The sequence below is a fragment of the Numenius arquata genome, chromosome 2 (genome assembly GCF_964106895.1).
Source record: "Numenius arquata chromosome 2, bNumArq3.hap1.1, whole genome shotgun sequence".
NCBI lineage: Eukaryota > Metazoa > Chordata > Aves > Charadriiformes > Scolopacidae > Numenius > Numenius arquata.
The window spans coordinates 117,903,039-117,929,633 of NC_133577.1; the positions used below are offsets into that span (position 1 = coordinate 117,903,039).

The 26,595-nt window shown below is 41.7% G+C and overlaps 1 protein-coding gene across 1 annotated transcript in view; it reads right to left on the bottom strand.

The window, feature by feature from the left end:
• Positions 1–1,274: 1,274 nt before the first annotated feature.
• LHFPL3 (LHFPL tetraspan subfamily member 3) overlaps positions 1,275–26,595 on the bottom strand; it is a 191,261-nt gene continuing 165,940 nt past the window's right edge. Inside the window, exons 2-3 of the mRNA XM_074168373.1 lie at positions 21,126–21,362; positions 1,275–1,381 (exon numbers count right to left, since the gene is read on the bottom strand). Of these exons, the coding sequence (XP_074024474.1) occupies positions 1,275–1,381; positions 21,126–21,362 (344 nt within the window). The remainder of the gene's footprint in view (positions 1,382–21,125; positions 21,363–26,595) is intronic.

A 26,595-nucleotide genomic window follows, 5' to 3' on the forward strand; every position in this document is an offset into this window, starting at 1 on the left:
CTTCCCTTCTCTCCCTTCTGAACCCGCAGACCATATGCTGGTCAACAACAGCCCGGGTGCTGCTGGAGCATGCAGGACATTTCTGTGATCTGATCTGATCACTAAAGCAAAGCAGGAATGTAATAACTTTTTTTTTTTTTCTCCGTGAGCTCCAACATGCAGCCGAGCAGCCATGAGGCAGGAGGATGGAGCCTGCGCCTTGGCAAAGAGAGCCGAGGTGGGGAAGGCAATTGGACCTCCTTCATTTGGTGGTGATGGGCTGTTGGATCAGCTCCTATACAATGCACATCATTAGTGTGAGCATCCAGGAGAGCATTCAAAGCACCCTACCATGCCACAACATATTTAATGCTAATGGAGATTACATATTCTAATGGAGACTAAAAGTGTGCATACAAAAGATAAATAGACTTACAATCTAATATCCTTATTTTAGTTCACTTGCTAGAATTAAAAATCTTACTTTTCTGTTGGTACTGTGTTAGGAAAAAGCTGCTTCACTCTGGGGAGCGAGTAAAATAACGGTTCAGATGAAAAGCCACACTGCCATGCATTGAAAATAATCGGTTTCTAACCAATTAATACTTTTTTGTTACTTAAGATGTGGACTGGATGCTACATATTATAATGCTCTTTCAGGCTCTTAAAGATTGGGTTTTCCAGTGCTACTAAAATGTTAGCTGTGCAGACAGCCCGCAGTGAAACCCAAGTAAGTGCCTTCAGAGGGAACTCTATTAGTGAAAGATGTGTGTCTGTCTGCCCATGGAGCATGAGAGCCCCCAGGGCTGGAGGCACCTCCCAATGGACAGGGCAGCATTTTGTTTAGAACATGCCTTAAAATGGCCAATTCACCTCCTTTATCATGACAGCCTCACAATCATGGAAAGATATGTAAGCTAAAGACAGAGCTGGCTTTTCTGGCTCTGGCCAAAGGGCTCTGAGCAGCACCGGGACAATGGTAGATGTTGGTGCACAACAGCACATTGGAACTCCATTCCTAACTGATCCGGGGCGGAAACGGCTGCTCATGAAGAAATCCACTCATTTCTTTGCCTGACAAACTGACTTCTTGCTGTCTTGGACCAAACACTTGCTGGAAAACTGCATGGAAACCACTCTATATTCAATTGGGAGAGTGGGGAAAACTTTTATTCATTGAATTTAGAAAATGTTTTATTCATTGAATTTAGCTCCATGATTTCTCCTGGTGATTTCCGTGGTAACGGGGTTTGATTTCTGCATGTTTGCAGCTCTACCTGCTTGTTCTGCTTGTGCTATTCTGAGCCACTCCATCTTCTGCTCGCTACTCTTATTTGTTCTGGGAGGATGGTTCCTAACTTCATGTGGCTTCTTTTTCTTCTTTCTGAACAAATATATGAAACTTTTGGAGAAAGGAGAAAAAAAATCAAAGATTTCTAACTAATGAGGTGAAGCCACACAGAGAAAACCTCTGCATGGCGGGCAACTTTTTTTGTTGGACTTTCTCTTCCTTGTAATTTGCTGAGAGTTAACTGATCGCTGATACAAATGCTTCCAGCAAACAAAGACTGAGATATCCAAGCAACCACATGAGTTTTATTTGTATGTATCTTGGTGAATGCTTCTTACTGCCGATCTCCAGCAGCTTGGTCAGAGCAATTGCTACAGCAGCTGAAGTTTCTCATGGCAATCACTCAACACACATGGGTCCTGCTGAACCCGCTGATCAATGATACACAGTTTTTTTCTCTGTACAGTACAGATTCGGGTGTTGCTGCTTGCATAAGTGAAAAAGTGAAAGCCCTGAGCCGACCGGAGTGCAGAGGAGCCTGGTGCAGCATTAATGAGAGCGCGGCATTAATGAGAGCAGTGCTGAGTCCCGGCTGGATCCTGCCTGGCAGCCGGGAGAGCGGCAGCCGCCTGCCAAGCTGCCCAGCATCGCAAGGAGCAGGTGTCACCTTGTCCCCCCTGGCACTGCCATCCTCCCATCACATCCTGCCCTGCTCGCTATATATAGACACACCTCAGCCCCTGCGTTTGCCGGAGAAACACAGGCTGGTTTGGGACATACCAACCTGCGTTGTGTCGACATGACACCTGCAACGCTGCTTGGCCTTGTCCCTCTGCACAGGATGAGTTTAGTGCTCATCCCTCTTTGGCTCTCCCTTATGCTATTTGAACAAAACAGCACCTCCTTTCAACTTTCTCTGTTTGACAAATGTTTCATGAGAGTTATTTGAAGCAATTTTTTTTTCAGTAATATGCACTTTTATCATATCTTCCTCATGAGGAACTCCAACCATTTCAGAAGTGTTAATTGAAAAATTCCTTACAGAAGATGCTGGAGGGAAGCAAATGTGCTGGAACCTCTGGGTAAACTGAGGCATGGAGCATGTGCTTTGCCCAAACTCATACAGAATTAGAAATAGTCTTTTGACTGTCCACTATTCTGCTCTGGTCTCCAGGCAAGGACTGAATCCAGCTTCCTCCTGTTCTGCTTTTTGGGTGCTTTTGAGCAAAAATAGTGTTCACTTTGAATCCAGGCAACCGTAGTTATTCCAGCACTGAATTACTTCTCCCTTTCCTACACGTAACTCTATTTCTTTTGATTGCAGAGGGCTAGACAAGCTCTTGATGAGGCAGACTGGGCAGTCATGCCGGGGGACACTTGGTGTTTGTTCATCACACAAACAACTCAGAGGACCCTGTGCAGCTGCCTGCGTCTGAAAGGGGGAACACAGGCCAAGCCCATAAATCCTGCATGTCAATGGAGTTTCTTCGCTCAAGCAGTATTTGAAGAAATTTGAACAGCTACAAGGCTGTGAAGACCTGAGCCACACTCCGCCTGGTGTCTGCATGGGCTGCTGTGAGCTTAGAGGATCTGTGCACTGTGCTCCGTTAGGTGATATACACATGTCCAAAGACAAAAACACCCAAAGTGCTTCTTTCAAGATGGAAACAGCACCTCAGCAACATCCGGAGGAGGGAAACGACACACAGAAATTGAAATGCGGAGACCAAACCAGCACATTCACTTGGCACAAGGTGCTGTGTGGATATTGGCTGAGTCCTAAACCCAATACGGCTGTGTCAGCTCAGCGCTGTGCTGAAGTGCATGGCTTCTGGGCTTGGTGCTGGTATGAAACCATGCTGCTGCAGCTGCCTCCAGGTCAGGAGCAAGCAGTATCCCTCAAGGGCCAGCATCTCCAAACCCCACCACATCACCTCAGCGCTGCCGCAACCTCCTTCCCTCCCAAGCTCAGGGAGGCACGTGCATTGAGGAATATGCTGCTGCAGGCTAAGTTATGCTGTACCTAATGCTCGCCTAAAACTGTCTCAGCATGTGAAGTAATTGAATTAAGAACATTTTTCCATTGGGTACCAACAACTGTGCGTTCTGCCCACCTTTTTTTAAGATGCTTTGAACCAGGAGTTACAATCTGACTCCAGGTCAATCTCTAGGTTCAGTCAGCTGGACAGAGGATAGTGAGGCTTTTGTTTCAGGAGAAGAAAACTGTCTTCACAGTTTTGTTAGAACAAAGATTACAGGCTCAATTCAGATCTTGCTCCAACCACTGTGAGGGTTGAAGTAGTTTATTGCAGCTGCAGCAGAAAGCAGGTGATGGAGGTTTATCCTGGATGCTCACTTTGCTGTCAAAAACCACTCGTGCCCCACACTGTCTGTTGGAGGTGCTGGGTGGGGGTTCAGCCTAAAAGGTGACTGAAGCCTGGACGGAGCTGCCGGACACAGCACACCCTGGTGCAGTGCTGGTGAGGCTGGATGCTAACGGCACTTGCTTTTATTCCATGTGTTATCCCCAGCCATAACAAGAGAAATGCTGCATCTTCAAAATGCTGCGTTTCCTAGACCAGCTCTTCTCTATCTTTTTCTCTTTAAAGGAAAATGCTGCAATGTGTTGACTGACAGCATTTGTGAATATAGCTTTTTGCTTATCTACAAACCACTTATACTGCGGGCACTGCTTGCCTATTGCTCATTAGAAATAGTTAGTATCTATTTTCTGGAAGCTAAAAGAAGTTCCCCAGGCATGGCCCATGGCCCATTCAGTTTGTCAGCTGCGGCAAACAATCAGTCTTCAATCAGTATGGTGGACTTCATCTCACGAACCCAGTAGCATAAGCCCTGGTAGCATTTGGCACATTTGAATTGTAATCTGTAGATGAGAATTGATTATTTTGTATGCGCCGACCTTCAGAAAAGTTTCTTACAGCAGCTGCTGAAATGATAGTATCTCCTAGGAAGATTATCATCAGCGGAGGCAGGTTGGTTGGTTCTACCTTGTTTATCTTTGGCTGAACAAGGGAACAAATTCTCTGAAGCACAGCCTGAGATCTTATCGGCCAGAACTTAATAGGCATTGCCAGTTCCCCAGCACGTTTTATGAGCTGCCCCCACAGCAAAGCTCTGAGTGAAAGGTACTGGCCATGCCTGTGTTGCAAATATTTTTAAGTATAACTGTTAGGTAAATAACCAATTTTTCAGTTCAATGGTTGAAGCAAGCAGTGGAAAAGTAGTTTGGGGCTGAACTGAAACAGAATTTTTACAGTTTCTTTTGAAAAATGGGGTTCCCACTACTTCCTATTGTATGGCTTTCTTTAAAGTTAAACCAAAATATTCCCTCAAATACTTTGGGAGTATTTAGATACTTGAATAACATTTTTATTGGCCAGTTTTAAATAAGCCTAATGTTGCCTAAGTGGTACAAGGAATCAGTGAAGCCTGGCTTTCAATGAAAAACATGTGTCCTCCTTCTCCTATACGGCAAGAGTACAATGACTCAGCTCCTTTGCTACCGCCCCATGACACCTCCATAGCAATATTCTGTTTCCTCTTACACCCATGCAACCTTCTATGATACCCATCTGTCTCATGTCCTCAGATCCTTCACTAGTACTTTCAGCTCCCTCCACACCCCAGACCTTTCCAAACTCCTGTGCTTCCCACGTGTCCCACATGTCTCTCACAGCCTCTCTCCTACAGGACTTTCCGCTTCATTCCACTTTCCCTACTTTTTTTAATATATCTACATGCATACAGAAATACTCGCAATGTTTCCCATGTACTCTACCTAACTTTATTTAGTATGACAGATGATCAAGAAATGGCAGGCAGTGCAGCATATCTGAAATGAGATTTGTGCTGACTTGGTCAGCCAAATGCTGTTAAGTGCTGAATCTCCTGGCTTTCCCTTAGTGGGATCACTAGCTAATGCTCTCTTTTTTTATCCATTCATTGATTTTCAGAACACTTCTGGGAGTTTGATATTTTTTTTAAGATGTTAGCCTTTTGTTAAATTTTGTTGAAATTGGACAATGGGTTTAAAAGTTATTAAGGAGGGGGACTGATAAACACATGGGCAGATAAACAGTGTAATTTCATAAGGAAATTATTTTGGTGGGAAAATAAGGAATTTTTGTTTTTAGATATCAAAATGAAATCACAGAATCACAGAATCACAGAATCTTAGTGGTTGGAAGGGACCTTTGAGATCATCGAGTCCAACCACATTAAAAAAAAAAAACAACACACAAACAAACAAAAAAACACAACACACAAAACCAAACAAACAACACACCCCCCCCCCAAAAGAAAAAAAAAAAAAAAGCACCCACCAACTAAACCCCACACCCACAACCTCACACACAACACCCCACCACAAACCAACAATCCCAGGCACTAGAGCATGCCCTGAAGAGCCACGTCTACACGTTTCTTAAATACCTCCAGGGATGGTGACTCCACCACCTCCCTGGGCAGGCTGTTCCAGTGCTTGACCACTCTTTCAGTAAAGTAATTCTTCCTAATATCTAATCTAAACCTCCCTTGCCGCAGCTTCATACCATTTCCTCTGGTCCTGTCGTTATTCCCTTGGGAGAAGAGGCCAACCCCCGCCTCTCTACAGTTTCCTTTCAGGTAGTTGTAGAGGGCAATGAGGTCTCCCCTCAGCCTCCTCTTCTCCAAACTAAACATGCCCAGTTCCCTCAGCCTCTCCTCATAGGACTTGTTCTCCAGACCCCTCACCAGCTTGGTGGCTCTTCTCTGGACACGCTCCAGCACTTCAAATGTATTAGCATAAAAAAAATCCAACTAAAGCAAAGCATTAAATTCAACAGCCATCCATTAAAAAGCTTTGTTTCTTGAAATACTATTGCTCACTGAAATTGCAGTTTGTCAAAAAAGGCTTCGTAATTGGGTTTGTGTTGGTTTGAGCTCTAGCTGGTACACATCATGCCACAAAGAATCATGGTGACATGTTGAAACTAAGGTTTAATTTCTGAATATATTGATTGTTGTTGAAAAAGTCCTTCTGTTTCTCGGAGAACAGGGAAATATAACAATCAGAAATGTCATCCTTGCTACCAGCTCTGGAAGTTTGTGAATTGAACTCCAGAACTTAGACATGTTGCAAATCTAAATAGGGAGCTACAGTTCCTTTACTTGCGTTACCCAAATGTGTAGTGCAGCGTGCAAGCGTATGACGTGCCACTGTAGTGCCAGGGTTGGTTTGCCTGTTACTGTCTTTTTAAAAGCAACAATATGAATGCAGTTCTGGAAGGATAGGAGGGCCAGCCATTCATTGCTATAAGGCAAAAATTCTTCCTTTAGATGAGAATGCAAGTTAAAAATCAGATTATCCAAATGGGAGAGCAAAGCATAGAAGGAGGACTATTTTTATCTTAAATACCTCATTATGTTCATTGGGAATTGGGAGATAACCTGTCACTAGAAAATGGCAGACAAAGCAAAATTGTAATCCCTGAAGACTGAATTTCTTGGAAACTTAGAGAAGGAAGTGTCAAATACTAGGTTAATTCACTTTACTAATTCAGTAGGATTCAAATGCTGAGGAGGAGTGGGAATGAAAAGACACTGCTGTACTTTCCAAGGCAGACAAGCCAGGCGAAGTTGACCTTTGGGTCTACCACATAGCCCTGCCAAAACGCATCAGCTCTCACCTAACGTATTTACGCTGTACCCGTCTCCATCACGTGCCCAATCTGCAAGGACAGTCCTGTCAGGAGCAAGCAGTTACCTTTCTTCAGAAGAGACCTCACCTTTTGGGTGCATGATATTTGATACTGACAATCTCATTTTCAGAGATTTGAGAGGCATGTCTAGGTAAATTCCAATTCTGGAAATAGGTATTAGATAGCTAAAGTTAGGACTCCAATGATGATGGCACCCAAAAGGAGATATGTTCTCCATTCATTTCTGAGTCTTCCTAGTTAGAATGTTTGTTAGTACAGGGTTAAGATATATGTATATTTTTTTGTTATTGGCATCTGTCTACTATCAGCTGAGCAGAAACCAAGCCTTTTTTACATACTTCAGCCATCCGTCATTCTCCAGATTCAATTTTGGTCAATTTTCATCCAATATGTGCTGTACTTGAGTCAATGATCTAGAAATGAAAAGTACCAAGTACCTCAAACTGTCAAAGCAAGCCAGTTCACAAATTCCACTCTTAAAAAAAAGGCAAAAAACATTAACTAGACTGGACAAGTGATGAATTGCTGCATTCTTTTCCTGTTAAAAAAATGGAGGTGGTCAATGCAGTGGGCTTTGATCTGAGTGACAGCTATTACAGCCCATGTATAGTTATTATATGATAACATCCACCTCCTGTTCCCAAGCAAGCTAAGAATGAAAATAACATTTATAATGCTTTTACTGTTAGAGTTTAGAAAGTAATACCAGATATACATTAAAAAAAATAGAAAAATTCCCTTTTGCTTTTGTTTTTTGTCTGCTTAAATGGTGATATAATATTTTTTTTCTATACTTATGAAAATATAAATTGAGAAAACACCTACTCCTAGGATTATGAAAGTTGAAGGTCTGAAATAAAAGTGAAATAAACAGATTTGATAAGCAAATGGGATACAAATACACGCTCTATGAAAAGAGAGGCAAAAAAAGCAGCGAAAAAAAAGATGAAAGGAGAACCAAGGTGGAACTGAGGCATAGCCCAGGAAATCTGACCAAAAAAGAAAATGGAACAATTAAATTATTTATTAAAATGCCTAGTTTGAAAGAGATTATACTTTCCCTTGCTGCAACTTTGTCAATGAGGGCCTTAATTTATGCCAGAAGACAACCTAACTATAGGTCTAGACAAACATAGGCTAATAACCGTGATTTCAATGCTATGCAGAGCTTTAGAGAATATTCTGAAGAATAATGGGACAAAATGTAGTGCAGGTTTAGAAGGTGCTGAACTAACCTGATGGGTTTCAGGTGTAGCTCTGGAGTATTAAAAAAGAATCTAAGTAGCATATACTGTGCAATGGTGGGAATCAACGTCACTGGCCACCAGGACCTCTTGCAATGCTTACCCTGTTTTTTTGCCGTGATAACTGTCCCTGTGCTTCCTGTGCTCTGAAGGCTCCTGTGTGTTCTTGATACTCACACATGTACAACTATATATGCTTCAAGGCTTGTAAGTCTACACGAAAGAAAGCACTCTGTGAACTGATAAGCACAGAATCTGAGAGGATGGCACTGCTGAAAGCATGTGTGCTCACATCCATAGGCATAAAGTAAGGATTTCGGTGGAAAGAGAAAGAATATGAAGACGCTTCATCTCTGGAGGTATTCAAGGCCAGGTCGGGTGGGGCTTTGAGTCTAGTGGAAGGTGTCCCTGCCCATGGCAGGGAGGTTGGAACTAGACGATCTTTAAGGTCCCTGCCAACTCAAACCATTCTATGATATGATGATTCTATGCCACGAACTTTCAGAGAGGTGAGCCATCAGAACCCAGACTGTTGGTTGTTCTGTTTTCCTGCTGGACATTGCAGCACCATGAACTTATCCTCCTGGACTTCTCTTCATATTTTTTCATTAAGTCAGATCTAGTCTTTGCCTAGAAACAGGGAGAATTGGTCCCTTCCAAAGTGGACGCCCCGTAAGAGCCAGAGATCTAAGCCATGGCCTTTGGACTTCCTCTTTGCACCGCTTTTCCAGAGGTTCTCAGGTTGCTCTTTCAAAACCACTTTCCATAGTACAGAGGGCAAAGGTCAATATTACCTTATCCACAAAAGTTTTTTGAGACTGACGCTGGATAAGCACATAGTCTGTATCTATCTGCAAGGACATTAACTGCACTGAAAAGCAATGGATGGGCTTCAGCTGGACTTATGGAAGAAGGTGACACCTTGGCAAACTGTTTGTGATCAGGATATAGAAATTATTCTGAAATATGAAATCCTATCAGTTCATGCTGTAATCCTCAATACTTAACATTTTGAGAACATTTCTATACCTATGTTTGTGTTTGAGTACAATCTTACTTTCTCTAACCTTTGTGAGAACTGCTTGATAGATGAGCAGACACAGCCTCGGATGCCAGCTGCTCACTAGTGTATAAATGATTGATCAGTGTATAAACCCGCTGATCTTCTGGCATCATTTTAAACATACAACTTCTAATCATTTCACAGAGCCCTTTTAGGGATTTATTTAAGATAAGCTTGTCAGTCCTCTTCAGGAAAATAGTTGGGCTGGTGGTTATATGTGAAGATTTATTGTACTTAATAACATGTCATCTTTGCCCGTATGGGATAAGAATTAACATCTACAGAGCAGCAGGGAGAATACTTATAAAACTGAAGCAGAACAATGGAGGGCAGTTTTGCTCTTTAGAAAGCTGCCGCCTCTGCTTGGAAATGCTGAAGCCATGTGCCAGTGAATGCTTTCAGCCATCCTTTTAAATTCAACAATTAGATGCTGCAGGCTAGTTCTGAAAGGGCACAGAAATGCAGCCTTAACGCTGATACAAATTTTTATTTTCCCAAGCAAAGTTGCTCCTTAACCATTTGGCATTACTTCTTCCCATGTTGCCAAATCCAGCATTTCCATTAAGGGTTCAAGTGCCGTGTTTTGTGTCCGTTCTCCTATGTATGGCACTTTTATACTTTGCCAGCACAGCTTCTGTACTGAATTTCCAATCAACCCTCTGTCAATGTTTTCTTCTGCTTAATATTTGAAAGACACTGAATGATTTCTAGTACACTTCCACTTTCTCTAGTAGACCAGTATTTGTCTCTGTGGGATATATGATGTCTGATCTTTATTGTTTTATCAGAGTTTTATTTGCAAGGGGTCAGTGAGTTGTTATTGTGAGAGTATTAGTGTCAAAGTGTTTTTCAAAGGAAATGTGAAAGTATTTTATACATACCAAACATTAAACTACCTGAAAAATATTGTTTGAAGCTCTGTGCTCGAGGATTATTCATGACCATTTAAAAAGCGTATGAATTGCTCTAATGGATTAAATTTACTCCCACCCTCTAAAATTCTTACTGATTTCATAGGATGAAAAAAAAAACCACTGCATAATCACATCCAACATGCCCAGTGGAAAAGCTTTGAAGATTTTTGTTCAATAATCTACTTAAAAAGAAAAAGAATACTAGTAAACATTTTGTAGAAAATGAGTCCATTTTAGCTATGCCAATTTAATTTGATTTTTGAATGTGCTTTTTTAAAAGTAACCATTAAATAACTGAACTATTGCACATATTCCAGATGCATCCATTTTGGCAGGCATTTACATAACACTGCTATTTTTCTCAATTCTTATCCAACATGCACTTATCATTAACATGTATTATTATGGTAGAAATGTAAAAAGTACAGCTAAACTATCGCTTCTGTGTTCAGGAAGCAAGAAATTATCTACCTTTACACTCACTGCTGATAGCAAAACTGGTGGATTTTCTCAGTATTTCCAGATTGCTGTCCACCTACTAGACCCTACAGTGGACATTCAGGGTCTCCAGCTGTACCAGACAATGGGGAGCATTAATACTGTAAAGATTTATCTTGATTGACTGAACTGTCCATGTACAGTGAGAGGTTATGGAACCCTTGGAAGAGTGAGGATGGAAAGCAAAGACAGTCATAGGGAGGCACAAAGTGCCCCGACACTACTAGTTCAAACAACAGAGCGTATGTTGGGATGATTTTGTGTCTGAATTCAGTGCACATGTAGAAAAGAAAGAAGGTGGCTCCTGGTTTCCTTTTTCACATCTTTTAATCTCCTTCCAGTAAGGAAGAAGGAGGAGATAGACCTACAACACCCAGATTTTCTCCAGACTGCTGGGAGCCAGTGGCAATGTCCATTTTCTCTTTCTCTCAATTGCTGTGATGAAGAGGGCCAAAGAAGTCTTTGTGTGTGCTAGCAAATGGCTGATTCTATAAGCATAGCCTGATGCAAGATGATATGTCAAGGAGCAAGAAACATAGCCATGCACTGACAGAGAGCATGTGGAAAGTCAGCTGAACATGAGTTGGAGAGGTGCTGGCACCCAGAAGGGCTATGACCACCTCAGCTGCAGATACGGAAACGCTGATCAGAAGTTGAGGGGCTTTAACATCTCTGGGTACTGCAGAGTCAGAACTACTCCCAGAACAGTGTCCAGCTCTGGTTCCACAGTTTACGCAGTGCTGATAAACTGGATTCAGTCCACTCTTCAGCCTGTGTGATACTGGAGAGTAGTTAAAATGATCATGCTGATCCTTTCAGCCTCTTAACAGACACGGAGTTATACAAAGAGCAGTCAGTTTTTTGGCACATACTAGACAGCAACAATATACTTAGTGATTAGGAGAGAATCAGCCGTGAACATCAGAAGGTAGGAACTGAGGGAAATAGCCTACACCAACCTGAGCAATGGTCTGTCTTGTGTCAAACGCTGCCACCTAGAAGGGTGCAAGTGCTTTGAGATGAAAGAGCATTTTGAGATGAATGACTTGTGCAATGACATCCTCATGCCAGCTCATTATGATCCTGAAAAGTTTTAGATTTATGAAACTAAGGGGAAGGCAGCTCGTAAAATCAAATGTTCTGTGGTGTTGTAAATACATTTAGTCAAACGGGATTGCAACTAAACCTCTGTTTTCAGTTTTGCCATGTCTTTAAAGTACATTTCATGCTAAATGCACTTGAAGTAGGTGCATAAAAATATTTCTGGCATAGAGTGCTTGCATGATGAATGCCTGAAAGACAACATAATAACAAGGACCATGTGCTACAAGCCAATTCACTTATTTTATTTAAAAACATAAATTAAGAAAAAAAATCCTCCAGATAGATACAGAGATATGCAAAATCTCGATAGAATGTCTTTGGATTATAATTTCACTTATGTATTGTGTTCCTTTCTAGCCAATGAAGTTAGTCCACACCTACAGCAACCTTGAGTGCAATACTACTCATGAAGATCATGTTTCTATTTCCTCTTCCACTGCTGTTTCCTGGTATTGTATCAAGTAGAACTGTACAAACATACCAAACTCAACAAAGATCCTGGTAGCCAAGAGCAGAACCCTAACTTTCAGCTGCAGCAAACTTGGCCCTGGTAGGGTCATCTCAGAGCCAAGGAACTAATATACATGGGTGCCCTAATCTGGGCCTGTCCCAGGACCAGGCTTCTCAGGCATCCAGGCAGAGGTCAGTGGGAATGACAAACTGGAGAGCACCAAGTTTGTCATTCAGGAGAATGACAAAAATGTTTTGTCTGCAGACAGAAAATGATCCTTGCTTTATGAAACTGCCGAAGAAGAGTCAAAACAAATTCACAGTGGAAACGAAATAACGAAACTAATGACTTTTTCAATCATGAGAAAGATTTCCAAGAAAATTTCTGGAACTTGCTTCAAGAAGGAACAATTACAGCTCAGTTCTACAGGCTTCCTCTGTGTGCAAGGACAAGACATTAGGGCTGGTGTGAACATATGGACAGCCCGGGCATGTCCCTGAAATGGCAGACTGGACAGCAAAGTCCTCATAGATCAGCTGTTCTCGGTCACAGTCCAGATTCCTGGCACAAACCCGCCTTGATTTTTTAGTCTACACTTTGCCCCAAAACATTCATGCAAGAACAGCTGAGTCATGAGCCCTCCCGTTCTCTGCTGTTCCTCCTAAAAACGTGGTTTCTCTCAGTAGGGAAGAAAGTGTGGATGGTGGGGTATGATAGCCTTTGTGTGTGACTAGCTCTACCCAGAATTAAATACGTGCCAGCTACTTCCCTGTTATATACCTATGTATTGTGAAATATTTTTGAATTTTTGTCAAAGCTTCAAAACATCATTTCTAATGTAACCACTAGTGATGGTACAGTCAGACTTGTCACTTTTTAGCTCAGTAAATATGGCATTGCTTGTAACAGGTCACAGGCTTCATTTTAAGTTAACAACACAGATCTCCAGATCTGTCCAGGCTTTGTATGGACTTGTCTTGACCAGCCTGGAGATTTGTTTTAGCTTGTGACAGCACTTTCTAATGGCTTCATCCTCCATTCCCATGCATCATGTCACCCCCCTTTGTAATGCTTAACACCTCTGTGCCTTGCTACCCTACAGAATTTTCCAGCTGAGCATAGAGCCCATACAATGCACTGAGTCCCCTATACCATTTAAGCTTTCCTCTTTTTTTGAGGATGCCTGGCTTTTTGCTACCAGCATGCCTTTAAGTTCCCATACTTGGTCCCTCATATCATGAGCTCATTAAATGGAATTACAATTTCTGTAAACTGAGCTATTGTATGATCCTCCTTACAGAGTGTAACAGCAAGTGGGATGCATCTTTCTATGAGACAGAAAGCAGTTCGCCATGTTCTGTCCCTGCCCACGGCAGGGCAGTTGGAACTAGATGGTCTTCAAGGTCCCTTCCAACTCTAACCATTCTATGATTCTGTGTTTTTCCTTCCTTAATCAGTGGGGAACTAGGACTCTTTATTCATGGTCTCCAACTTCTTCAGTTAAGTAATTAATGCATATGTTTAGGACTAATTTTACTTTCTCATTATAGAAAGTGGAGCTGGGAAGGAACCGTTGGATCAGCTGATAAATCAATCAGCACTATGGTGAGGTTGACCTTTATTTAATAAGATATTTTAATCAGCTTTCAACTTTTAGTTTCAATGCCTCATTTGTCTCCCCTTAAGAGTATCATCATTTAGCACACTGTTAAAGTAGTTCCCTGATAAAATACTTTTATCAAGGCTTAGTCTCTTAAATACAGACTTTAATAATTCCACCACTATTTAGCTTTTCTAATTCACCTTCCATTGTTGAACCACAGCATTGTTGAACCACCATACATACTTCTCACATGTATATGCATGTGCTTCTTATATGCCCTTAAACACAAAAGTAGACATTTTCAAAAGAAGACCTGGAAGAGTCTTCTAAGTCTGTATTGAAGAACCTTGACTTCTGCTCTCACTCCCAGTTTCTTCCCCTCAGTTTCTACTAAAACCTCAAAAATTCTTTGATTTTCTGCTTGCCTTAGTTTGGGGATTTCAGACTTTCATCTCCAATCCCCAACAACAGTGTCCTACACAAAATACTGTAGACTGCTGTGGAGGAGGGGGCCCAAAAATCCTCAGGCTGGAGCTGTTCTGCTTTGTGTGACAGTATTCAATACACAGTGGGCAAGACTGGATCACACTAAGGCACTACTAAGGAAAGATGTGGATTTGGATCCAATGACTGTTCATACAATCCTTGGATGGAAGTTTATACCTTGGGCACAGATCCTATAGCAGTGCTATGAGAATCTTTATCCTGGAGAGATGAAGTTTCCTCTGATGCCATCACAATGAAATCTCCATGTTTATCTTTATAGTTTCTCTTGTAAAAATGTTGATAATATTTTATAATATAATATCAACTAATATAGTTGAAATCACAGGCAAATGGTCATCATTATCTAAAGCAGGAAATTTTGGGGAAAAAAACTTTATTTAAAAAAATCTGTTAGATTGGCTTCTAGTTGCAGGTTTCTAGATGAAATATGCCTTGTACTACTTGCCTACTGTTCTTACACTCAGAGCTCCTTGTAGCTCATTGTGGAGGTGATACCTGAAGGAAAATAGGTTGTAATTAAACTAAGAAATTAACAAATGGAGCTAATTGCAGTGATGCTATGATAGATGAACCACTTGTCAGTGGCTGAAAGAGAACATGTGAGCTCTTCACAGCTGTGACAAGACTTTGTTCTTGGCTGACATGCCAGAGAATCATGTTTTGAAGCTAGAAACGAGGGCCAAGAATTCCCAACCTGGAACCTATGGCTATGGGCTTCAAAGAAGAGCCTGATTTTGCCTTTCAAAAGCAGGGTACCTAAATACTTCTCCTTTGAGGCAAGAGCATAAACCTTTTAACGTAATTCCAGCTTCCTCTGGCCAGCTGCAGCCTGGCAAGTGCATGTGGTGGGCTGTCTATAGCAATCCATCACAGATCACTCCCCGATGAGTTTCTTCCACATTAGCCTTCTCAAATGGAAATTAAAGTGGCCAAGTTGGTTCTGAGTTCAAAGTCACCTTAAGTGCTTTGAACATGGAGCCACACACCAAAGCAGCAAGACGCTGAACTGGATCACTCTTGAACTCTTCAGAAAGGAAGAGACTCGTAGATGTGAAGAGAAATACCAGTGTGAAAAAGGGGAGACAGTAACAGAAATCCTGCATTTTTTTTTTGAAAGTATTTTTATTTTTGAAAAGTACATGCTAACAGAAATGAAAAGGTCCATGCACTGATTTTTTCTGTATCAGGAGGAGTCAGGGGTACACAACGTTACAAAAAAAGAGACTATGTAATTTTATTGGATAAAGAACATGGGTATACAGGGGGTATATGTGGTGTTCTGACTGAATCTGTATTCTTTATTATTACCGGAGCTGTTGGCAATTCTTTTATGCATTTCAGCTATATATGAAAAATTAAATCAGGTTATTGACATTCATATGTTTATTAATCCAATTTTGAACAAGTTAGCCTGAATGTTTGTGAGTGTATGCCATGAGAACTACATGCTGATAAGCAGGGCTTCGCAATTTCACAGCAGTGTGCACATGCATTGTGACCTCAGCTATTTTCCTTTTGAAGAACGACAGCTGATGTGCACTCTGTCATGTAGTCCCTCGATGGGACAAGTGCATCGCTAGCCTCCTGTCACTCAGCTTCAGATACTAGGGCTTTTGTAGATGGTTCTCTGTTGCAGCAGCAATCATGTGGGTAGACTGTTCCTGTTTACAGAAGATGATTCTCTAGCAAAGGGTGTGCAAAGACTATTTTTTTGTCTTTTACAGAAAACTGTTTTGTCACCAGGAAACAACTTCCCCTTAGCTTCTGTCTTTAAGTGTGTTTATTCTGCAGTGACTGCAGCTCCAGCACATGTATGGAGCCAGCCTTCAATAACCTGCATCAGGCCCTGACAGCACTGGCATGGAGAATAATAAGGGTGTAAGTGTCAACCAACTGGCAAGGCCTGGGTTGGGCATCCTGCACTGAGATATGAGCTCTCTGCAATATGGCTGCTGGCAGTGATGTGGTGTAGTTTGAGTCCACGTGAGTTGCAATCACTGCAAGGCAGATGAATCCTTCAAATCTCCTGTCTAGCTCCCTGGTCCTTTCATCTATTTCAGCCCTAGGCTTGTAACTCCAGGAAATCTACAGTGCAAATTGCTTATCTGTGACCATATGGGCCCCAAAGATGAGACAAATGTTAAACATAAACACCTTGTGAAGCTGTTCTATCCATCAGAAAAGCCACAGCTGTCCACACAGGGCATCATCCACCTGCTCTGACTGATATTACTTAACAGGATAGTTTCTTCTGAATGCTCTTGTACTTATCACTCATACTGCAGACCAAATTACCACTTTCTACCATAAAAGTAATTGCCTTGCACTCTATATTTCTTTTGGAAACTTCTCATTTGGTCTCTTATCCCTTTGGCTAGAACTTTAATTTTATGTCATTAAGACATTACAGTCCAAAATGTTAAATTATGTCATTACACAACACATCAAGGTTTATGTCTGCTGTTGATGGCTCACTCAAAATGGTGTTGAAGAAGCTTAAAGCTAACATGAATTCTGACCATTTTTATTATCACCCTGCATGCCATTAGTTTAATAACATACAGGCCTTTAAGTCATTACTGTTAGTTCCTACGAATTAAAGAAAACCATGTAATACTGGTCTCTCCCCTCCTTTTGCTAATGGCATAAACATAACGTGAAAATCTTTTTAGAAATACCTTTCTTTCTTTCTTCAAAAGGCAGTTTTTTAAATGAAAAAGGTATGGATTGTTGTGTAAAATTTGCATGATTAGGAAACTGCATTAAATAGAGTATAACCTGAAGAAAGTCTGCTAAACTTGAGTCATATTTCTCAGACATGTTACATGCGTGGTAGGTTACTCTCATACCTAAGCAAATATGAAATGAATAAGCACTACTTTTATCATGTAGTGAAAAAGAAAACTTTCTTGTACGGCAAAAATACAGCCATCTTCTCCCATGAATAATTTTAACAGTCAAATTCCTTACTTATGAGCATTCATTAACCTATGTAAATATACAGAGCTGAAGTCATCAAAAGCATAGAGTAGGTGGGCAATTCATCATGTTAAGTCTACACAGAAGGACAGCTTGCTCTTTTTCTGTCATCTTCTCACCTTTTTACCATCTTGTTGTGTTCCATATACTTTTAACTGTTTCCTTGTCACCAATGCTCAGAAACAATTGTGGTGCCAGGTATTCATACAGCCACTGCAGCCTCTGATTAACGAGCCTGCGGGACCTGGTCTGCAACGAAGCCTCCAGATAGAACTATTACCTGATTAAGAAAATAGCTGCCCAGCTGTCTGATCATTGCCTAAAAATTTCTTGTTCTTGAATGTTTTTCCACATAAATGAACACTGTTGTGACAGTTACACTTAATTTACTGTCTTTTCCCCTCTGCTGAGCTACCATATAACAATATATATGTGCATGAGGCAAAGCCCGAACAGCAGAGAAGAGCTGACAGGGCAAGCAGAGGTTCCTCTTGGTACAGTGTTGGTTGCTTCCCAGGTCCATTCTCCAGAAAAGGCATGATGGAGCCTGACTGTCCCTTAAGGGTACATCTCGCTTATTATAGGCTATAGGATGTCTGGGCCTATGACCAGAGGACGTCAAAAACACCAAGGGGAAGGAGATCCTGAGCTCCCACCCAGTGGAGACCCCTGACCATTTGGCCACATCTTTGTTCCCCTGGAAGACAGCAGCAGATTAGGGATTCCCCCTTGAAGATGCTTGTCATCCATACCTGCTAATCCAGAAGTGGAGGCCAGCACAAGCCTGGAAGCATTCCTCATATAGGTGAGGAGGGGGAAAAAGGGATGGGGTGTGTTTAATATCCATGTATACTTGTTATGAGGGCTTTGACTTCACATAGTAAGAGTAGCTTGGAAGGCTGAGGGTGGGATTGCTTATATCCTTAGTTTTACCTTCTTGCCTACATGACAGACATGCTAGTGATATTTGCATATTTCAATATTTTGGCATCCTGACCATTTCTAAGAGATGCATGGATACTTTGGATGTGGACTAATGCTGGTGAGCATTTCTCCATATCTCCTAACCCAAAATGGGGCAAGGGATAGTGCCAGTGGTACAGACAGGAGGTTGTTTAGAGCCAACTCAAGGACAAGTGTTGGCCCTAATTTTTCTACCAGCCTCTTCATCATTATGTTGTAAGTAATCAATACCCTCTCTAACCACAGATCACTGCCCCAAACTGGTCACCTGAGCATGCAGACAGTGACTGACAGGATCACAAAATCTGCCTCACAAACTTGTCCATACGAACCCAAAATCTGCCTCCTAAACACTGTGGGCAGCATCCAGGGTCAAATGTCTTCTAGATTCCAAAATGTATAAATACTACCTACATATCCCAGTGCCAGTTTCAGAGTGCAGCCTTTTTGGCAGAAACCTCTCCTTGCTCTGTGGGGACCATGGCCCAAAGCCCTGCTCCATCAACACAGCACAGGGGACAGCAAGCTGCAGCCCATCTTGCAGAGAGATCAGAGACCACTGGAGGGAATTAAGTGCTTGTGCCTTGTTGGCTCAATAGGACGTTTGCTCACTAGGATGCAGGCAAGCTTTCCTGGCGTCCAAAAGGCCAGAAGAAGGACTGATCTCTGGTCAGCAAAGCAGAGAGCTGGTGCTCTGCTGGTACTGGTACCTGCCACATCCCCACCACTGACGGGGGTGGTGGTGTCCACCCATGTCCCCACCGTGCTCTCCTGGGACTCATCTGGGGCTGGGGCTGTGCCCAAAGGCAACACATGCAGGTAGGGAAATGCCAGGTGGCTGCAGGGCGATTTAGACTTGCCCAGTTGCTGCTTAGCAGAAGCTTTTCATGATGAGGGGGGAAAGGATGTCCTTTTTAGAAGACAAGTTGCCTTTTTTCTTTTCACTTGAAAGACAGATTAAGAAGTGGTGGACATTAGGCTTGACTGTGAAGGACAAAGTGGGGTGGGTCCCTTTTTGTTGAATTCTGGTTTGCTTTGGAGCCAGTAGTGTGGTACATTTCTGTGCCTAATCCAAGGAAAATGAGCAAATGATTTTGTCCGACATGCTGAGGACCAAATGTTCTGGCAGGAGCTTGTGCCAGCGACGTGAGAGGTGATGAGCCTCCAGAATCCGTTTTTTACTCATAAGGTGCCAAAACAGATGAGGTTCTTTCATAGAAGTAGTTGTAGGGTTCATGAGCCCTGTATGGTATAGACAAATCAGACACAGTGCTGATGCCAAGAGCACTTATGGCATATCTGTGAATGCTATTTTGATAAGTATTTTAATTATTTGTATAATAAGTATATTAATAAGTATATTAATACTTATTTTGATAAGTATTCAAATGCAGATGAATATTATCCTTACAGAAAAGGGCCACAGAGACAGTCCTTGAAACTGATGCCCTCAGTTTACCTGCAGAACAGAAGTACACAGGCATTTGCAAGGAGCATACACTTTCCTTAACCTACAACATCAGTAGGCTCTAACTAGGTCTGGAATTGCATGTGAAGTTCAGTCTTCAAGTCCATTTATCTTTGGGCTGAGTGTGCTTACTGTCTGCAATTCAGCAAGCTGGGGCCAGTGGGCTGGTGCTTTCAGATATATGGATAATGGTCCTTCTGGAGCAGGACTGAGACCAGCTATTTTTGTACAACACAGGCTGCCAAGCAGCTTTTGATTTCCAATCCAGTGATGAAGGGCTCCTGATATCTTTGCTATTATTAGAAGCAACCTATAAAATTACAAAGGTGGTGGATGAGCTGAATGCAGAATCCTGCACTAAGGGACACTCAGTGGAAATAGTAGGGGATCAATGTGAGACAGATAGGAGTACGTACTTTAGCAGTCAATAGTGAGTATCAGGAACTCCCTGCCATGTGGTGCTGTAGAAGTCAACAGTATCGGCAGGTTCAGAAGGGATTTGACAGATCTAGGGACAACAGGCCCATTAAAAAGACAAGGCAGGGACGTGCCCTCTGTGGTATCTGTCACATCAGATACACAGCTGTGGATGCTGGGGGAGTATGAGGGGAAGGCACTGCAGACATCAGCCAGGCTTGCACACATCTCTCCTCTTGCAACTGTGTGACAAACTACTGCACTGAGCCAGTTACATGTTCTTAATCCAGAAATGTGTTTTATACCTAACCCACTGCATGAATATTCAGTTACTACAGCATCCTAGATTCCTGTGAGCTGACTAATAGGCTCAAAGCAACACAATCAAACAAGAACTAGGATTCTTCTTCATTCTTGGCTCTGATCCTTAGTCCACTAGTGTCTCACTGTATAGGCGGTCCCATTACACAGCTGATCACCAGTCTCCCAAGCCAACACTCCCTCCTTACTGTGTACTGTGCTAACACATAGAGTGGAATGCCATATTACAGCCATTCATATTACAATGCAAAGCCTTAAAGGAACCAAATGAACATATCTTCCATGGAGTACAGAAAAAGATGGAGATAGTGAGACTTAAATATTAATGAAATGATGTACAAGTGGGTAACGCAAAACCATCCCATCTACAACTCTAAAAACTGTTAAGTCATGCATAATGCAGCAATTATGGCAATTTTGAGCTTTCTTCGATTTTGGAAGATGAAAAGCATTCCTCTTCCCCTTGCATTTCTTCTTTCCCAGCAATTTAGGAAGTAAGCCAGCATGCCAACTTTTAAGTATAAAATAAAATGAAACAGAGCATTGTTTTTAAGCAATTGCCCTCAAGGCCACCCAGTAATAGTGTTTCTAAAGCAGTCCTACCTTTGTTTTCCAACTTGAGCTCCTCTGCTAGCAAGCTGTCTTGTCTGTTGCCAAGCACAAATGCCAGAAATGAGAGGATCAGGGCATCCAAGATTCCAATAATCGCCAGGATATATGCCCAGCGGACTGAACAAGCCCCCAGCGTGTACTTGTCTGTCTTTTCACCACACATCCGTTTTACCTCATCTGAATCCCAGCCATCAGGAAAAATCATACAACCCAGGACGAGACAGGCAGCTTGGAGAAAAAAGAAAAGGAGAACAATGGGATAATGAGACCAAACTTTTGTTTTGATGAGAACCTACACAGTTATCATTAAAGCAACACACTTTTTCATCCTGAGCTTCAAAGCTAGGTTACTTAAAAACAAGTCACATAATTTTATGCTGTGATTAGGTATTTAATATAAAAAATAAAGATACAACTTCAATCGCATACCTTGCATAAAAATAAGTTACATCCTGAATCCCTGGCCAGTTTTTGCACCAGCACACTCACATTTTCCTGGTGAGACTAATTTCCTCATTGTAATATGAAAGGCTCACACAAAACAGAAGGGGAAAATTATTGAATAACCTGGATATTCAAAGTAAACACCGCATTACTGTCAAATGGTCAGGCAAACAAACCAGAGAAAAATAGAGGAAAAAGACTATTATTTCTGGTAATCTAACTGCTTGTAACACACATAGGTAATAGCAAGGGTTTTTTTTTGTCAGTTGGCAGTACCCCTTTAACTGAAATACATTTTATGCATACGATTTGTAGTCCTCAAAAACACAAGTAATGCCATTGTTCTGCAAGGAAAAATAAGTTGTCAACATTGCTGTCAACTTCCGATCTGGTTTACCTGAGGAACTCAATTTTTAAGTAGCAGAAATTGGCTTTGACCCTTGTTTTCCAAGGAAACTGCCCTGCTGTGGGACAGCAGGTAGTGTCATGGGCCAAACTGGCTCTTGTGGAGCAGGCAAAACGGTGTGACAAGTTTGTTTTTTTCAAAAGCTATGTGCTCCATCACCCGAAGCACAGTCAATCTTGCCCAATGGCTAGCAGCTGTTGTGATGTCCCCTGCCTGGATGGTGCCAGAGTGAGGGCTGAGCATGCACAGCTATCTGCGCCTGGCTACCCACATCTTGGGTGGGACATGTGCGCTCTTGGGCAAGGAGACCTCAAGGATAGCCCCTGCTGGGTTCTGGAGCACGGTCACAGCCCTTGTTCCAGCGTCTTACCAGCCTGACTATGAAGTATGTTTGGGTTTGGCCACAGCCTTGGACTGGCACAGGACTTACCACTACAGACATGTGTCCCGTGGTCACTGGGGAGCAGCCTCCTTGGAGGTTACTTGCTCCTCTTCTTACTGGACCGTGTGCCTTGTGGTGGTGGGTACCATGACAGGGATGCAGCAGCAGGGCTTCTGCCCCAAGAGGATACACTGTCCCCAAGTTGGTGATACATCATTGCAGAAACACACGCAAAAAATGCAAACCTATATGCTGAATCATCATTAATGTGTTCTCTCCCCTGAGTCACTAGATGAGAAAATCCATGGTCTGGGAAAACATGCCAATATGCCAGTTTCATAGGAGTGGACCGAATGTACTTCTAAACATAAAACCTGTGGGTTTTATGGGACATGGCTTCCCACTGCCCACGGGGACCATCACCAGGCACAGCTGAAGGAGTGCAGGGAAGGCATGACTGGTACCCTGCAGGTTGCTTTTGAGAATGGTTTTCCCTAGGAAGCCCCTTGTGGGTTGCCCCTGCTGTGAGTGGGGTGATGGACCTGGTGGTCTCCAGAGGTCCTGTCCAACCTGAACTGACTTTTGGGCCTGTGGCAGGGAGGCAGTACGTTCATAACAGGGGACAGAGCAGTTGGGTACTCATGGCACATTTCCTATTACAGCAACAGGAACAGTGCACAGATACGCTTAACTGCAGCCCTTGGTGATGCTGATGGACTCGTTGGCTTCACTGAAGCAAAAAATATGAGTGCAGCATTAGTGAGGGCAATGGCATAGGGGCATCTTCAGTAGAGGAGAATAGGATATAAAAATTAAGTAAAATAAGAAAAATAAAAAAATAAAGGTATGTTGAATGCGTTCCTGCCTCAGTTTTTTTTCCATTTAGGAGAATCAGAAAATCTATATGCTTTCAGGAATTGTACTGAAATACTTTCTTTTCTAACTTGGAAACAAGCATATTTCCAGCATTAGCCCTTCTTTCTTAGTACGGCTGATGAGATACAATGGATCCTAAACCATATTTTATAAGGCTTAATATATTGGTGCACCGTGCTCTAAATTGCAAGTATATGTGCTAATTGAAGAGAATACATTGTGTGGCTTTTGGCCTTTTAGATGGTTGCTAAACCATCCCTCTTTCTGGAAAACATTTTATATTCAGAGTAGCTTGTGCTACCAACAGTTGCCGTTGCTTTGGGAATTGCAGGAAGTTCTTGTCTTTTCTGGACAAACATAAGCACTGTCATTTTACATACTTCTAAGGCCCACAAAACAAAAACATGAAATACTGGAAGAGAGAAGTGAAAACAGCTCAGGAATGGTATTTTCCTTTTGACAGCTACACAATTGCTGTAGATAAAGCCTTGAAAGCATGTCTGTAGAAAGCATCTGACGTAGAATAAAACCTGTGCCTAAGGCATTTCACAAATTCCTCCTGAGCAGTTAATTTGTGTGAAAATATAACAGCTTATAATATTTTCAAGGACAATTAGGCTTAGAAACAAGGACAATTAGATAAGGACTGATTTACTCAGAACATGCAGGTTGGACAAATTGTAAGTTGCCTATTGCCTGCCTTAACTAATTTAGACTATTTCATAAGATCTTCCAAAGATTTTAGAGCCAAACTGTATGATAGTTTGCTTTCTTGAGCTGGTTACACACACTTCCAGGAAGATTATTTCTCACAGTCAACACAAAAGCATTGCCCTCATGCTTGCAAGGGACTCATTGAAATGATGCGGCAAAATGCATACTTCTGGTGTTCATGAAAATTTTCATATTCACCCAGGTAACTGTTGACAAAAGTTTGATTTACTATATAACAGCAACTACCAAAGCCAGCTTACTTTTATTAATTGTCCTCAAAATGAGAGGAAGCTTAATGCTCAGTTAATGATTAATAGATGTGGGGTTTTTTTCTGCTAATTGTGCAAGAATAATTAGCAAATACTGACATCTCTGTATTTTTTATTACATAGTACATCAGACATATGTTCTTAGTACTTCCTAAAAATAATTTAACTTTGTTCTTTCCCACCTAGGTAATTAAAAATATGGGCCCTTATCTCAGGAACTCAGTGCACAGCTTCCCAGCTGTGTTCCTGAGATTTCCAATTAACTCATCTTTCCTGAATTCTGTTCCTGCATGTTTTGATATACTTGCTTAACTTTCTGGAGTTATTCTGTTGATTGCAGTTGGACTTCTCTTGGTAATAAGACACACAGGTAAATGGCGGCTGAACTAGATCCCTTTGCATAAAGGCAGATATCAAAAAGGGGATATTATTATTATTTCCTTTGCCTATACAGTTTAGATGCTTTTTACTAGGTGACTGCTTGGCCAACATCTCCAGATGCAGGAATTATACCTTATTTGTACAGGTTAACATAAGTAATATTAGTCAACCTTGAGTCTTTACTTGCTGAGGGAATATTTTGCACTGAATGCCTTAAAGAATACAGACTTGGTCAATAATATGAAACAGGTAATGATTCATTTATCAACTTCAAGACTGAAAAGACAGGTATAAAATCCACCTACAGATCTACTTTCTATTGCTAGGAATTTTTACATTTTAATCCTTCTAAAGAGGATTAGAAGATTTTTCTCTAGAAGGAAATTACTTTCAGTTTTATACAAATTTGAGAAATGGAAACTTAGGCATTTCAGTGAAACTGCTAGGAGATGATTTTATAACACAGACATGGGTCCCACGTCTTTGTCTAAACTTCCACTGTCTCTAATGGCAATGTGACTGAAATGAAAATGCAACAAAGGCTACTACTGTTTTACTACTATACAGTTCTAATAAATTCAGAGACTTTTAGATTTGGAGAGCTCACCTATTGAATGAAAAGGCTTAAATCATCAGTTCCTACAGACTTTTTGATTCAAGCAAGGAAAAAGTTAAATCTATATTGGTTGAAGGCAGCCTTGTGTGTGTGAGCTGAATACATTGGATTGGCACCATCTTCCTGAGCCTGCAGACAGCCCAGCCTATGACCTCAGCAGCTAATCAAGAGCTTTCATGAGAAGCAGCAGGGGGAAATTGATAAATGACTGATTAGTGCCATTGACACCATTCAGAACTATTTGGGCAACTGTAAAACTTACAAGGATCATACCCACATCATTTTCCCTTTGGTTGCTTGAGAAAGCTCCTGGCAGGAATAATACCCTTGTAATGATGGCTCTGGGCTTCCTCCAATCCTTCTAATTTTCTCACAAGACGTGGGGTAACAAATTGTTTCTCCTACATATTGGAGTCTGGTAAAGCTTTTCAAGCTTTTAAAAAATAATTAATAAATAGGAGTTAAACATGCCTGATATACATTTACTTCTCTTCTTAAAAGCTTTTTTTCTCATATGAACAGCTAACAAAAACTGTCACATGGTTTTCCTTTAGGGCTCTGAGTGACAAGACAAATTATTCATATTAAGGGAGGAAGTCCAGGATTTTACCTCCCGGGACAAAAGGATGCAGATATGGCACTTTCAGAGCTTGGAAACAGACACTGAATTGTTGCTGGCACTGAAAGACTTGTGACTCTGACCAAGCTAATATTATCACAGCCTGTGCTCTGTGCATGAGCTCAAATGGTAATTAGCAAGCAAGTAGTTCATGATCCTATGGTTGTGCCAAATATGGTGACAGATTAATATTATATCATTGCATGGAATGAGGTTCTATTTATAAAAAGGCTGACTGTTATACAGGAAACCAGTGCTGAGAAATTCCTGCTGGCAGGACTCCTCTCTCATCTTCATTCATTTCCTGACAACATACCCAATTTGCTTGCATGTAGGTATGATGATGGCAAAAAAATGGAATGGCAATTACACTGACCAGCTCTTTTCTTTCCATACTCACACATACAAGAGCCTCCAAGCCCCCATGGTTCCAAAAATTGAGGGGTTCTCTGTTTTCAGACTTTTTTCTAAATGGTATTTACAAAAACGCTCACCCACTAAACTCCAATAAATTGAATAGTGTTTTTGCCAGACATGTTGTTGGAGTGAACTTCTAGGACAGAGCAAAATGAAAGGTAAGGACTCTGGCAGGGGACGTTCATTAGAACTACAGTCTTTCAGGAGCTAGTACTTGAGAAAGAAAGAGAGGGTGAGGGGAGGTGGCTGAAGACACTGGGTCAAATACAGTCCTGAGTGAACACAGAGGCTGCACATCCATGCAGCTGAGATTGCCTTGAGTGATATGGACTGTACT